General features: G+C 47.4%; 2 protein-coding genes across 2 annotated transcripts; both read right to left on the bottom strand.

Annotated features, from left to right (window-relative positions):
• Positions 1-654: 654 nt before the first annotated feature.
• LOC125520787 (TLC domain-containing protein At5g14285) lies at positions 655-2,078 on the bottom strand. Its single transcript, XM_048685809.2, has one exon. It carries the CDS (start codon positions 1,802-1,804, stop codon positions 851-853), a length of 954 nt encoding a protein of 317 aa, XP_048541766.1. The 5' UTR covers positions 1,805-2,078; the 3' UTR covers positions 655-850.
• A 3,628-nt stretch (positions 2,079-5,706) lies between these two features.
• On the bottom strand, positions 5,707-7,449 carry LOC125523304 (TLC domain-containing protein At5g14285). Its single transcript, XM_048688352.2, has 2 exons — positions 7,133-7,449; positions 5,707-6,686 (listed from the first exon to the last, which is right to left on the bottom strand). The coding sequence occupies exon 2, from the start codon at positions 6,658-6,660 to the stop codon at positions 5,914-5,916; it is 747 nt and encodes a 248-aa protein (XP_048544309.1). The 5' UTR covers positions 6,661-6,686; positions 7,133-7,449; the 3' UTR covers positions 5,707-5,913.
• Between the last annotated feature and the right edge of the window lie 6,890 nt (positions 7,450-14,339).

Raw genomic sequence — 14,339 nt, 5'->3', positions numbered from 1 at the left:
GCCGCGTGCGTTGGACTCCTATTGGACACAAAGCGCGTCATAGAGGAGTCCCCCTCCGCTAGTACCTCCTGTGGCGGTCTAATGGCCTACGCAGGCGCAGACTGTGTGGGTGCCTAGGATATACCTCGCCCGCAAGCACCATAACACCTTCTCTCAATGAACTCGAAGAAACTGCCATCGCGCGCCACCATCGTCTATTGCGACCACATGAGTGCCATACAAATGCCTAGCAATCCGGTGCAACGGTATCACACGTTGCTGACATCTTCACCGAGGACCTCCCGACCAGTGTGTTCGCCGATTTTTGTCGTTCTAGCTAAAACATTTGCGAGCACCATGCGTTGACTGTGGGGGCTGTTGGAAACCCATTATGAAATCACGCTTGGTAGGCCAACCTCAAGGACCGGTTCCCATGGTGTACCGTGCAGTTGCACGCCGACACTCCCACTCGTGTGCCGATCGGCACTCAAGTGTATGGAAATCTAACTCCTGTTATCCGAGATCGGCTAAATCAAACCGTACTAAAACTAAGGTTACAAATCCCCAAATCAAGTACACCAATAACCATGAATATCAGATTTTTTTTAGAAATCTTAGTGAACGCTCTTGGGACCGTCAGATCCTGATCGAACGCACCAGAGTACTCTGTGCAGCTTGGCAAATTTCTGTCATTTCTTTTACAACATGACAATTTTCGCTTTAGAGGATGGCAAATCTCCTACAACAACATGGCAAACTTATCTGTTTTCACATGAGAATTATGACGTGAAATCTTAGAATCTTGCATCAATTTTTTAACATTTCAGCAAACCAAACACCCTATGAGAAAATCATTAAATTAAGGAGCCCATCATTGTTCCTTCTTGCTGCTCCCCATCCTTTGTCTGAAGTAGGCGAACCACAGGTTACCCACCCACAGCACGCTCACCAGTATCGCGGACCCAATCACCACGCTCCACGACGCCCACGCCCACGTCGGCAGAGCACCGTCGCCGGCTCCGGCGGCGTAGAATCTCACCATCCGCACGAACCAGACCGGCCCGAGGACCGCCCTCATGGCCGTGTAAGCCGCGTAGAACGGGAGCGACAGCGCGGCGTGCGCCCTGGCGGCCAGCGGGGAGTCAGCGCGTCGCATGCCGGCCAGCGTCCACAAGTTCTGCGCGACGCTGGTGGCCTCGGCGAGCACCTCCAGCGCGAGCAGCCCGTAGGCGCCACGACGCACGGCGGCGCGGCAGGTGGCGAAGACGTAGAGCGTGGCGAGGTGGTGCGCCACGAAGAGGGCCTCGTGGGGCAGGAAGACGAGGTAGTGGAGGAGGTCGACGACGAAGTAGGCGGTGCTGAAGTCGAGGACAAGGTCGTCGGAAGGCGCGTTGGGCGCCGCGAGGTCGCCGGCCCCCGGGCTAGACAGCACGGCGCGCAGCGCGAGCAGCGTCGCCGGCGTGCCGTGGAGGAGCGAGGTGAGGCAGCTGGACGCGTCCGGCCGCTGCTGCGGGCTCCAGCGCCGGAAGACCACGAAGTAGCCGAGGAGGTAGACCGCCGCGAACATGGCAAGGAAAGGCGGGAACATGGAGGACGCCGTCGTGGATGAAGCATCATACTCCATTCCCATCGTTGATCGGTGCAGCTGAAGCTCGCCCGAGACGAAGATAGGATGATATATAGAATTACAGATACAGAGCAGAACCGAAGGGTGTAGGAATTCTGTTGCTTGCTTGGACGGGTTAGGGTGTTGTGAATTTGTCATTCTGGTTGGCTTGGGTGAGACGGAGGTGATGAGCCGTCGCTCTCTGGCCTGACTTGGCATATTCTTTGTGTTGGGCGTGTGAGACCAGCGTAATTAAGCATATTCTGTCGATGCAGATGGAAGTGCGTGGAGGACTCTACTCGGGTCGATCGGGACAGATCCACATCTGATTGGCTTCAGTTCGCGAATTCAAAATCAAAACCAGAGGACGAGGCTTCAGGGTGTTTCCAAAGACACGTACACGAATGGAGCTGGCAAATTCCTGAAGTTACCGGTGAGAGTTTGTGCTGAATACAATATGTACCACGTACGTACAGGTTACGGAGGTTTTGACGGAGAAAGCGTCAGCGTGATACGTCAGAATCAACTGATAATAAATAAAATAAAATTAAGAGAGTGCACCCTAAATTTCTGATATAATTTCATCGGATTTTTGTTTTGTGCCCCTGATTGCTTAATTGTCCTCGATTCGCCTCATGGCATCTAACTTTTCTCAATCATGGCATCTAACTTTTCTCACTTTACCCATCCATCACTCGCCCCATTCTCATATAAGCCCAATCGGAGTCTTGCCGTCGGGTCAAAGAAGTTGACCGTTACCTACTCAGTTACTGACGTGTGGGGCTGCAATTCTTTGGATATTTGGGCCGTGTATGGCAGGTGGGCCATGGCCGTGAACCCTTATGACGAGTGGGGCCTAAGCTGGGTGAGCAATCGCTTTCTTTTGCCTAATAGCCTGACCCCGAGCGAGCAGCTGCCATTCCCGTAGCAGTCCCCGCCACCCACTCCAACTGTCCACATGACGGCATGAGCTCCAATGGCGAGCGACCTGCTGATACATCGCAACCCATAGGAACCATCTGATATAGTTGGGTGACCCCTTTTTGTATCAGACATTGCAAGTCTGCCCTCTATATGTAACTCAGGGGCCATAAATTTTTGTCCTGGATGCAAGCAAAGCAATCCTCGACATGCAACTGGGGAAGGGGGGGGGGGTCTTTTTCCCCAGTTGCTACTCCACCCTCAATACGCAATTGAGGGCCCGGCCCATTTTTTCCCTACTTACAAGTACCTCCTCGAGACGCAACTAGACCCGACCCATTTTTGTCGTAGTTGCAGGTCCACCCTCGACACGCAATTGTGAGTCGGGGCGACCCTTTTTTGTCTCAGTTGTAACTCCACCCTCGATACACAACTGGGAGGGAGGCGACCCATTTTGTCCGTGGTTGAAACTTCACCCTCGTCATGCAATTGGAGGCCCCACCTTTTTGTTCTAGTTGCAAGTACGCCATCGATACGTAGCTAGGCCCAACCTATTTTATTCTCATTTGCAAGTCCACCATTGACATGCAACTTTGGGCGCGATCAATTTTGTTCCAGTTGCAACTTCACCCCGAATATGCAATTTGCCCCTCCCCCTGCCTTTTATTATCCCGTTGCAAGTCCACATTCTACATGCAACTGGGGGGCAACCCATTTTTGCCCTAGTTGCAAGTCCAACTACACCCCCAAAATGCAATTGGGGCCCACTTTTTTTTGTCTCAGTCGGAAGTCCACCCTCGATGCTCAGTTGGGGGTCGGACCAATTTTGTCCTAGTTACAACTTCACCCTTGATACACAACTGAGAGCCCGATCCATTTTTGTACTAGTTCCAAGTCCACCATTCATACGCAACTGAGACTGGCCCATTTGTTCTGTCCCAGGTACAAGTCCATCCTCAAGACACAACTCCATTCCCGCAATGAGATTGTAATTAGAGGCGGGAGGATGGTTATTGGACAGTTGTAACTCCATTTAACAAAACATGATTTCTTAAGTTTTTTAAAGCATGAACATTTTCTTAAAATTATGAACCTTTTAAAAATCATAATGTTTCAAGTTTGTGTTTTAAATTTCTTTTTAAACACTTTTATACATGTTTAACATTTTTAAAATACATGAGTAACATTTTTAAATAATACTCCCTCCGCCCCAAAATTCTTGTCTTAGATTTTTTTTTAAATATGGATGTATCAAGTCACGTTTTAGTATTAGATACATCCGTATCTAGACTAATCTAAGACAAAAAAATTTGAAATGGAGGGAGTAGTTTTTTAAATACATGTTTCAGAAATACTCTTTCAGAAATCCGGAGTGCATGTTTTACATTTTTTTCTATATATCTGAAAAAAATAATACACATTGAAGTTTTTTTCCAATACACGATTAACATTTTTTCTAATATATGTTTTGAACATTTTTTCCATTACGTGTTTAACATTTTTTAAATACACGTTGAAAATTTGTTTGAATTGATATGAAACATTTTTATACTAACGAACATTTATTTATATTGTATTTTTTAAAATTTCACAAACATATTTATTATGAATTACATGGAATTGTTTCACACTTTATAACATTATTTTAAAAGTTTCACATGCACTTTTTGAAACGTGTGAGCAGTTTTCAAATGCCACGAACTTTTTTGGGGGAGATGTTATCAACATTTGTTTTAAATTACATTGTGTTAACTTTTCAAATTCGCGGTGAACATTTCGAAAACATGTGGACACTTTTCCAAATGTTACTTGAACATATAAAATTGTAAAGTTTTCATGTATCTCTAAACTATGCACGAATATACGATTTATATGAGAAACAACATTCCTGGGAAGAAAAAGGACGGGCCATGGAACCGAAAAAAGAAAAAAACAAATGGAGGATTAGCCTACACCGACGGAACGAAGCTAGTGTAGCGTACGTAAGCTAACACGTTCGCAGTAGCCCCTGGATAATAAGCTTAAAAAGTCTCGCAAAAAAAAGCTTAAAAAGAAAAAAGAACAAAGAAAGGAACAAACTGATGACATCAAACTTAGACGTTACATAGTTATGTAAAAAAAGGATCCGACTATGTCACATCTAGATATGAGATAATACGTCACATCTAATTATTATGTAGCGCCACCTCACTTCCTCATTGTTTTTTGATTTTGATTTGTTAAAGCCCAAAACAAATAAACCAGCTCGTCCGCATGTCCGCCTGGGTGGGCTGGCCTATATGTTCAACCGCTCGTATGTGCTATTAGGCAACCGGCTACCACAAAGCTAGCCACTGGTATCTAAAAGAAAGAAAAGCTAGCGATCAGTGCTAAAAAAAATAGACGAAGCTAGCGATCAGAATTTTGATAAAGCTAGGCTCTCAAAATTATGTCATTATTCGAAGCTATCTATCAGAATTTCTTTTGAGGATAAGCTAGCGATCAGATGTATCAGTGAAAATAAAGTAGCGCTACCACAGATTTGTTTGTTTTTGCGTTTTATAGTCATCTTTTTACCTGTTAGCTTCTAGTAGTAGGCTACTGACGTTTTATTTTTATTTCTTCCTTTTTTACACATTAATTATTAATAAAAAGACAGAGTTTTGATTAAAAATGTGTTCATGAATTTAAATAAATGTTTTCAAATTATAAAAAAAATGTCAACGAATACGAATCTAATACAGGGTGAACAATTCTTTAATATGTAACAATCATTTTCTGAATGCACACTAATTTTTCTGTAATATACATTGAATTTATATAAACACCAACGGCATCACACTTTGCTGACATCTTCACCAAGGACCTCCCGACCAGAGTGTTCGCCGATTTTTGTCGTTCTAGCTACACCATGCGTTGACTTGGGGATTGTTGGAAACCCATTATGAAATCACGCTTGGCAGGCCAACCTCAAGGACCAACACTCCCACTCGCGCGCCAATCGGCACTCATCTCAAGTGCATGTAAATCTAACTCCTGTTATCCGAGATTTCAAAAAAAAAAAACCCCTCCTGTTATCTGAGATCGGCTATATCAAACCGTACTAAAACTAAGGTTACAAATCCCCAAATCAAGTACACCAATAACCATAAACATCCATTTTTTTAGCAATCCTAGTGAACGCTCTTGGGACCGTCAGATCCTGATCGAACGCACAAGAGTATTCTGTGCAGCTTGGCAAATTTCTGTCATTTCTTTTACAACATGACAATTTGCGCTTTAGAGGATGGCAAATCTCCTACAACATGGCAAACTTATTTGTTTTCACATGAGAATTATGACGTGAAATCTTAAAATCTTACATCATTTTTTTAACATTTCTGCAAACCAAACACCCTATGAGAAAATAATTAAGATTAAGGAGCCCATCATTGTTCCTTCTTGTTGTTCCCCATCCTTTGTCTGAAGTAGACCAACCACAGGTTGCCCACCCACAGCACGCTCACCAGTATCGCGGACCCAATCACCACGCTCCACGACGCCCACGCCCACGTCGGCACACCACCATCGGCGGCGTAGAATTTCACCATCCGCACGAACCAGACCGGCCCGAGGACCGCCCTCATGGCCGTGTAAGCCGCGTAGAACGGGAGCGACAGCGCGGCGTGCGCCCTGGCGGCCAGCGGCGAGTCGGCGCGCCGCATGCCGGCCAGCGTCCACAGGTTCTGCGCCAGGCTGGTGACCTCGGCGAGCACCTCCAAGGCGAGCAACCCGTAGGCGCCGCGACGCACGGCGGCGCGGCAGGTGGCGAAGACGTAGAGCGTGGCGAGGTGGTGCGCCACGAAGAGCACCTCGTGGGGCAGGAAGACGAGGTAGTGGATGAGGTCGACGGTGAAGTAGGCCGTGCTGAAGTCGAGGGCGAGGTCGTCGGCAGGCATGTTGGGCGCCGCGAGGTCGCCAGCCCTCGAGCTGGACAGCACTGCACGCAGCGCCAGCAGCGTTGCCGGCGTGCCGTGGAAGAGCGAGGTGAGGCAGCTGGACGCGTCCGGCCGCTGCTGCAGGCTCCAGCGCCGGAAGACCACAAAGTAGCCGAGGAGGTAGATGGCCCCGAACATCGCAAGGAAAGGCAGGAACATGGACCCCGTCGTGGATGAAGCATCATACTCCATTCCCATTGTTGATCGGTGCAAGCTGAAGCTCGCTGGAGACCAAGATATAATGGTATCAGCGGCGAATCCAGAAAGAAAATGCCTTTTAGAAGAAAAAAAGCAATTTTCTCCTAACCCTGTTGTGCAAATAAGCTCAAACTTTACCAGATTGCTACTGGTCATATGCACAGTTTTTTTAGAATTTCTTTAAACCAACAAATTTTGAACCAAAATTAGGATCAGTTGAGCAAAATAGCTGTTATCCCCTAATCATATTGTCGAAATAAGCTTACAATTTCCCAGATTACTACTGTAAGCATGTAGTAGTATTTACTGGATTTTGTTTTGAATGACAATCTATGAACCAAAATCTGGACATTTTGTCAAAGTAACTAGAACTAAACTGGGCAAGGCCAAGTATGCTACTGGAATTCTGCAAAAAAACAATGGTAGGTAGGAGCAGCGTTGGGTAGGAGAAAAAATAGGCTCTGAATCGGACCTGATGAGCCGGCGCGCTCCCGCCCTACTCTGCCTTCTGCACGCCCCGGGCTGCCGAGCCCCTGACGCAGGGCTCCGCGGACGTCCGGTGGGCCCCGCGGCCGGCCGGTGGGTTCCCAGCGGCTGGCTCCGGCGGCGTCGGTGGCGCCCTGGCTGTGTGCTCCGTCGACGGCGTCGCGGCTGCTCTTCGTGGGCGTCCTCGCGGCGTGCTCTCCGTGGACGGCGTCGCGGCCTGCTCCGGCGGCGGCTAGGGTTGCGGTGCGGCTGGGGTGGGGGTGGGTGAGGCGTGGAGAACTAGAGATGTGTTGCAGGCAGCGCACGCTCGAGACCGGCGTTTGTTTACAGGGGCTGAGCAGATGGGCCTGTATTTTCTGGGCTGGGCTGCACTGATGAGGATTTTGGACGGCAGGCTTGAGCCCATCCAAGCCTGTCCTGTCTCAGTATCTTCTGGGCTGGGCTGCAAGTGGAGCATGCGTTGCAAGGGAGTTGGGCCATGTGGGTGCTGCGACCTTCGCCTCCCTCGCTTTTCGTTCTTTCCTCCATGCTTCGTGGATCGAGATCACCATGGCCCCGGCGATGCTTCAGGCTGAGTTGAAGCTGCAAGGCTGACAGGTGACCGATGCTTCAGAGCTCGCCGTCGGTTCCAATCCCACCGTCTGCTGCAAGGTCGCCGTTGCTTCAGATGCTGCCACGCTGGCGGCGATGCTGCATACCAGCCTCGTCGTCCGTGCACACCGCTGCAAGCCACATCATTGGTGCTGGGACACCATGGTTGCCGCGAGGATCACGGTGGCCAGTACTAGCAAATGCTGCGAGAAGATGCTGCCATGCCACGGGCGATGCCGCGGAACAGTCCCCTCGTCCGTCGATGCCGCCATGCCCCGCCGGTGTTGCTTTGAGGCAGAGATCTGCGGTGTTGGTGCGGGCTGCCGCGGCGGCGACGCTGCGGAGGTCGCCGGTGCTGCGACGAACGCTGGCCGCACATCAACGATGCTGCCACCTGCAATGGAGGATGGTCGCGCGTCGGCGATGCTGTGACTGGGGGAGAGCGAAGCGAGACCACGCACTCGAATTTCTGTTTCTTCCATTGACTTAATCCTGCGGCTAATAATGTTTTAATTAGGACGCATCGAACGGATGTTGTTTCGATTGGTACATCCGACTGCCGCCTAGCAGCCGCCATATTATTATATATAGGATCCGTCTATGTCATATCTAGATGCGAGATAATATCTTACATTTAAATTTTTTTTATCCTATTTGTTTATCATGTCAAAGCACAAAACTAAAAATTACTTTGTCGTGCATCCGCCTTGGTCACCAGCCTATACGCAAATCTGGTCACTAGCTCCCCTCGTAAAAAAATATCTGGTTGATAGCTACCCGTACAAGGAACCTGATCGCTAGCTTTTTCTAGATAGATGTTGTTTCGATTGGTACATCCGACTGCCGCCTAGCAGCCGCCATATAATAATAGGACCGGCTTAGCGAGCGGCCGGCTGCTTGTTACATTTTGCGAGTGGCCGGCCTAAAATAAAATTTTTTGCTTCCTTAATAATTTATAGAGTTTGTTTAGGACACATCTAGATGTGACATAGTTATGTCACATCTAACTTGATGTCCACTATGTTTATGGTCTATTTTTTTGTCTTAGTTTTTTTTCTGTTCCTTGTTGCTGTGTTATTTGTGAAAGCTTAGATGTAACATTCTTAGAAAACATTTAAATGTGAATTAGACAAACTGTAATCTATAACTAGCAATTATTTGTCTTACAGGTAGAGCTTTAGAGGGCGGGTGTATAAGGAAAGTACATGGTCCTTTGTACATAAAAGGAAGTTGATAATCTAGTTTGCTTTTTTAGTTTTTTGTTCTTAAAAAGCCATAACTTTTGAACCAAACATTAAAATTAAGATCCACTTTTACCACTGAAATTCTCGCGATGTGCTCTTCGAAATAAGATCTCGTATGGATATGTTTTGACAAACTTTTTTTGTGCAATTTTATCTCCATTTTGTGCAACTGGCTAGCTGTTGATGTGCAACTACCTAATAGTCGATGTGCAACCTTTTCTCTATCCATGGATGTGCAGTTTTCAACGACGACGCCTTGCCTCAAACTACCCAATATCAAGTGAGATGTGCAACTTCGTCTGCTGCACCATCCACTTGCTTAGTAATCCATGTCCAACTTTTCTCCTTTAGTTGAAAGTGCAATTTTTACTATTTGCTACCTCGGTCAACTGCCAAGCAGTGGATGTGCAACTTCGGAAACTGTCCCAACCAACTAGCTAACGGTTGATGTGCATGTGTAACTTTCCCCCGTACCCGTGGATGTGTAGTTTTCATTGCTAGTACCCCTTCCCACCCACCCCAACTAGTGAGATGTGCATCTTGAGGGTCTCATCTGTAGACAACTTTTCTGCACCCTCATGGTCTATGGATGTGCATTTTTTCACCATTCAACAAATCCATGTTAGTGAGATGTGCAACTTTATCTCTTGCCCTAGCCAACTGCCTAGAAGATTCTGTGCAACTAATTCTATTGCCCCTGCAAACTACTTTCAATGACCGTGTCCAACTGAAAACAACTATGTGTCCAACTAGAATTACTATAGATGCCAACCAAAAATGAACCCCGTGTGTGCAACTTTTCAATGACCGCGTCCAACTGAAAACAACTACGTGTGCAACTAGAACTACTATAGATGCCAATCAAAAATGACCCCCGTGTGTGCAACTTTCTAATGATCGTGTCCAACTGAAAACAACTATGTGTGCAACTATAACTACTATAAATGCCAATAAAAAATGATCACCATGTGTGTAACTTCCGAATTACCGTATCTAACTGAGAACAATTATGTGCGTAATATCTAGAAGTACTATAGATGCCAACAAAAAATGATCGCTGTGCGTGCAACTTCTCAATGATCGTATCCAACTGAGAACAAATATGTGTGCAATTAAAACTGTTATAGATGTCAATAAAAATGATCATCATGTGTGTAACTTCCCAATAATTGTGTCCAACCAAAAACAATTATGTGTACAACTAAAACTACTATAGATGCCCACAAAAATAATCGCGGTATGTGCAACTTCTTAATGATCGTATCCAACTGGACAAATATGTCTCCTCCGTCCTTCATGTAAAAGAAGAGCATAGTTACAGTATAGAAAAGGCTGTGCTCGTGCAGATTGAATCGAACAAGTGAACAACAGGGGCAACGCAGGATCGACCGTCGCTGTCTCCGAATCCAAGAAGCTAAGCATATTAGCATTGTCCAGCAGCTACGCATCAGTTGATCCTCAATTTCCCAAGCAAGCATTCGCATTTTTCAGCAGCTACACACCATGTAACCTGGAGGGAAGAGGAGAAGAAAGCTGAACCTTGTGCAATGCTAAACTTTGGTCACTTGTGGATCCAAAGAACAGAATCGAGAAGCACCACCGTCACACAAGCAAGAGGACGCATCTCACCGTCGCTCAAAGTCCCACAGATGTACTAGCTCGTAGCAACAGAAGCCGCAGCAGCACGAGATCACAGCCACCTCGTTTTAGTCGCGGCGCCGCACCCGCACCCACAAGAAGCCCGTAGAGCACCACACTCCTGGACTCCACCGCCGCCCTGCTCCGGCAGCTCGTCGCAGCCGCCCGAGCGCCGGCCCCAGACCTCGCCGGCGCCGTCTTCCCTTGCAATCACCGCCCCTGCCTCGACAGACGCCGCGCCGCACAGGCCGACCTCCACAGCAGCCACTTCGTCGTCCTTGTCCCCGCCATCCGCAGCAGCAGAGACTTTGGGGAGGAAGGGGAGGAGCAGGGCGGCTCCATGGGAGGAAGGGGAGGAGAGGGGCGGCGCCTAGGGGAGGAAGGGAAGGAGAGGAGGCAGGGAAAAAGCAGAAGCAGCGCTTGTCGCGTAGCGAGTCTTTACCTGACCAAGCAGCACCTGCAGGTGGGAATCGCGACGACACGCATCAGATCGTGCGGCCACGTGTCGGCCGCTCGACTCGTTTAAATAGTGCGCGTGCATTTTTTAAATTTTAGGATAATAATATGTACGTGTATATACAGGTTACAGAGGATTTGACAGAGAAGGTGTCACTGAGACAGGACAGAGCAACACACGGCGTCAGAATCAACTGGCGAAATAGGACCGAGAAGAATGCGTCCTGATATAATTTCAGAAAGACCACCTTCTCTACTGCAACAAACCAAACAACTTGATCTTGCTAGCTAATTTAGCAAACGTAGCCGATTGCAGATGTCTTAGCACCCTTAACCAAAATGAATTGAATTTCGCACGCGGGGGGATATAAGAGTTTTTTTTTCCCTCAGGTATGTGTTTCAAATCTGCAATAAAAAAGTCGGCTATAAACCCAGGAGATTTATATGGAACCAACAAGCGGTTGAGCCATGAGTAAGTTTTTTTTAATGATGAAAGAGGGGTCTTCCCCTTCGATTTCCATTGCAGAAACCAAATGATTCGAACCCTAGAACAAACTACGTCACTATCAGGGAAAAGTCTAGCAATAGCGCGGGTCAAATGCTTAGCAGCAGCGCGGGTCAAATGCTTAGCAGCAGTGCGGGGGGCCGCGCTACTGATACGGCGCTACAGCTAACGCTTATCAGTAGCGCGGTTTGACCCGCGCTACTGCTATCTACGGATAGCAGTAGCGTTCGTCTCCAACACGCGCTGGTGCAAATAGCTGTAGCGCCCTAGTACAAAGAGCGCTACTGCTAAGACCTCACTGCTGCTAAAGCCATACCCCGCGCTAGTGTTATTAGTTTCTGAATTTCTTTTTCTGCTCCATATTTTGTGCTGCTGAATTTTGTTTAGGGCTTTATACAATAATCTCTAGCATATCATACACATACAAATGTAATCATAGCATACATACAAATAGTCTCATCAAATCATATCATCATCATAATCATCACCCAACACAAAGTGGTCTCTCGTCATCATCTCGAAAATAGCGATACAAGTCTCGAATACTTGCAACTACATCATCATCCATCTAAACAATGATATACGTGAGAAGAGCTATCACTATGAGTGATAGCGGAACTATGCAGTACATGAGGCGGCGGTTATGAGTCATCTCTCGCGCTAGCGTGAACCTCAAGTAACTAGCTTCTGCTTTTGAAGCCTTTATGGCTGGCGCCCGAGACCCCCTCCACTTGCGCCTGACACTCAGGCCACTCGTCGTACACTCCCGGAACCTTTCCTTTGTACACGACATAGCAATGTTTCTTCGCCATCAAGAATCTAGGTACCTATTAGAGATGCATCTCCATCAAGAGAATGTACAATCATATATGCAACAAAATATACTTGAGCAACACGAAAAAGAAAGGATTAGCAACTAGATGCAACATATAGTAAACATACAAATAATGAACGCATTTTCATCGTACGCAAACTAATTAACTAGAGGTACGCAGGTCATCGTACCCAAACTAACAAAGTAGTGTTATACAAGTTCGGCAGGGACCGTGAAAATCACAAAGTTTCATCGCTACAGAAACTATACAAGTTCAACCGACACATATCATCATTATCGGCATCGTAAATCACTAGAAGTTCCATCCTTCCATATCATCGAGGATGGACCCTAGCTTCTTGAACGGCGTGTGGTCCTGACGAGAGTTCGGACGTCAGCTCGCGATATAGGGCCGTGGTGGAACATCCCCTTCTCATCAACAACTTCTTTCATGATGATCGTCGCAATGTCCCTCTGGATGCGAAAGAAGTCATCTCTAAGTTTATAGTCCGCTTCTCCATGAGACTCTACCCACTTGCGGATATGATCATTGTTTCTGCTTGTCATGGGAAGCTTTTGGTGATCCGTTCTAAACTCCATCATGAGATGGAGGAGGTAGAATCCATCGTTCTTGCTTGGTTTTGGGACATGGATGCAGCAGAAGTTAGTTTTATGCGAGAAACCCGTCTACTTGTTCCTTTGTTTTCTGATCTGCAGGTGGCCACCCCTCAAGCTGAAGCCTTGGAGAGCATCATCTAGAATATTCATTATGTGGGTGTAGTCCTTCTCGTAGTTTCTAGTAGGGTCGAAATACACGGCATGAGAGACTCGCAGGTAAATAATGATAAGGACAGACGCATGTTGCTGCGGGAAAAAACACCTCAAATTATTCTCCATATGAGCGAGAAGGAATGATTGAAATGTACAAAAGGATTGTCCGGCACTGACTTACTTCGGATGATAAGGCAGGAGGACAATTTCCTGGTCCTTATTCTGTACCATGAAGTTTTCGTGGTACCCCATAGCAGTTTTACTCTCAAAGTCGCCGAGACTCAAGAAGGACTCGTGCATGTAGTATGGATCCACCACACGGATTTGCGAGACTTCTTCTCTCTTCATGACGGAGCTCATATGTGGCACAAAAGGTAGACGATTGTAAAATCGAGCCGCCTTGTCAGAAACATCTCGAAGATATGGTCAAACCGCTGGAAAAACACCCCCGCGGGCTGTGTGTCTACGTAGCACTTCCCCTGAGGCACACGAGTCACGTATGTCGGATATCCTGGTTCCTTCGAGGCTAGTAGGCTTTTCTCAGTCGACAGCACATGGTCGTGCAGTCTCCTGAGATCCCCTGATAGTGCCTCCAACGGTTTCGACGATAGCATCGACTCGCCCCGTGACATGGAACATGGCCGCACCTTTGATGGGTACACGCTCTTCAAAATCCACCATTTGGCTGCTATGTGCTCTGGCTTGTTTGTAGGCAGCTGATCATATCTTCCCCGGTCTCTTCCTCTCTTTTTTCTTGGGCTGACCTTCCAGACCCTTCCTTAAGCCCTGCCCCAGTGTTGTCGGGCTAAGCACTGTACTACCCCCAACTAGTTGAGCCTGTGTTGAGGCGGCATCTTTAGGCGTGTCCTGTGAGGATTGCATGAAGAGAGACTTCTTGCAATCCCTGCTAGGACGTTCCTGCCCGGGCAGATCATCCAAATCCTCATCAGCATGCTGATAGCCTGAGTCGTCATATGGCTGACTCATCATATCTAAGTCACCGTCATAGGCGCCTGTATTGAGGAACCTCATTGGGTCCTCCTCCATCTTATCATCCATTCTTTGTTCTACGGGGGCTGTTACATAAGCCACTATTGGACCCCCTTCATCATGTCGCCCGCCGCTCTCACCCGGCACTACAGGCACTGGTAATTGCGTAAGCGGGGTGGTGGTG

This window comes from Triticum urartu, chromosome 7A (assembly GCF_056163025.1).
Source record: "Triticum urartu cultivar PI428250 chromosome 7A, HENAU_Tu73, whole genome shotgun sequence".
Taxonomy (NCBI): domain Eukaryota; kingdom Viridiplantae; phylum Streptophyta; class Magnoliopsida; order Poales; family Poaceae; genus Triticum; species Triticum urartu.
The sequence above is the reverse complement of the archived record's forward strand: the minus strand, read 5'-3'. Positions and strand labels throughout refer to the sequence as shown.

Coding starts and splice junctions, on each gene's coding strand:
- LOC125520787 (XM_048685809.2), bottom strand. CDS start 1,804: ATGCCAAGTCAGGCCAGAGAGCGACGGCTCATCACCTCCGTCTCACCC.
- LOC125523304 (XM_048688352.2), bottom strand. CDS start 6,660: ATGGGAATGGAGTATGATGCTTCATCCACGACGGGGTCCATGTTCCTG.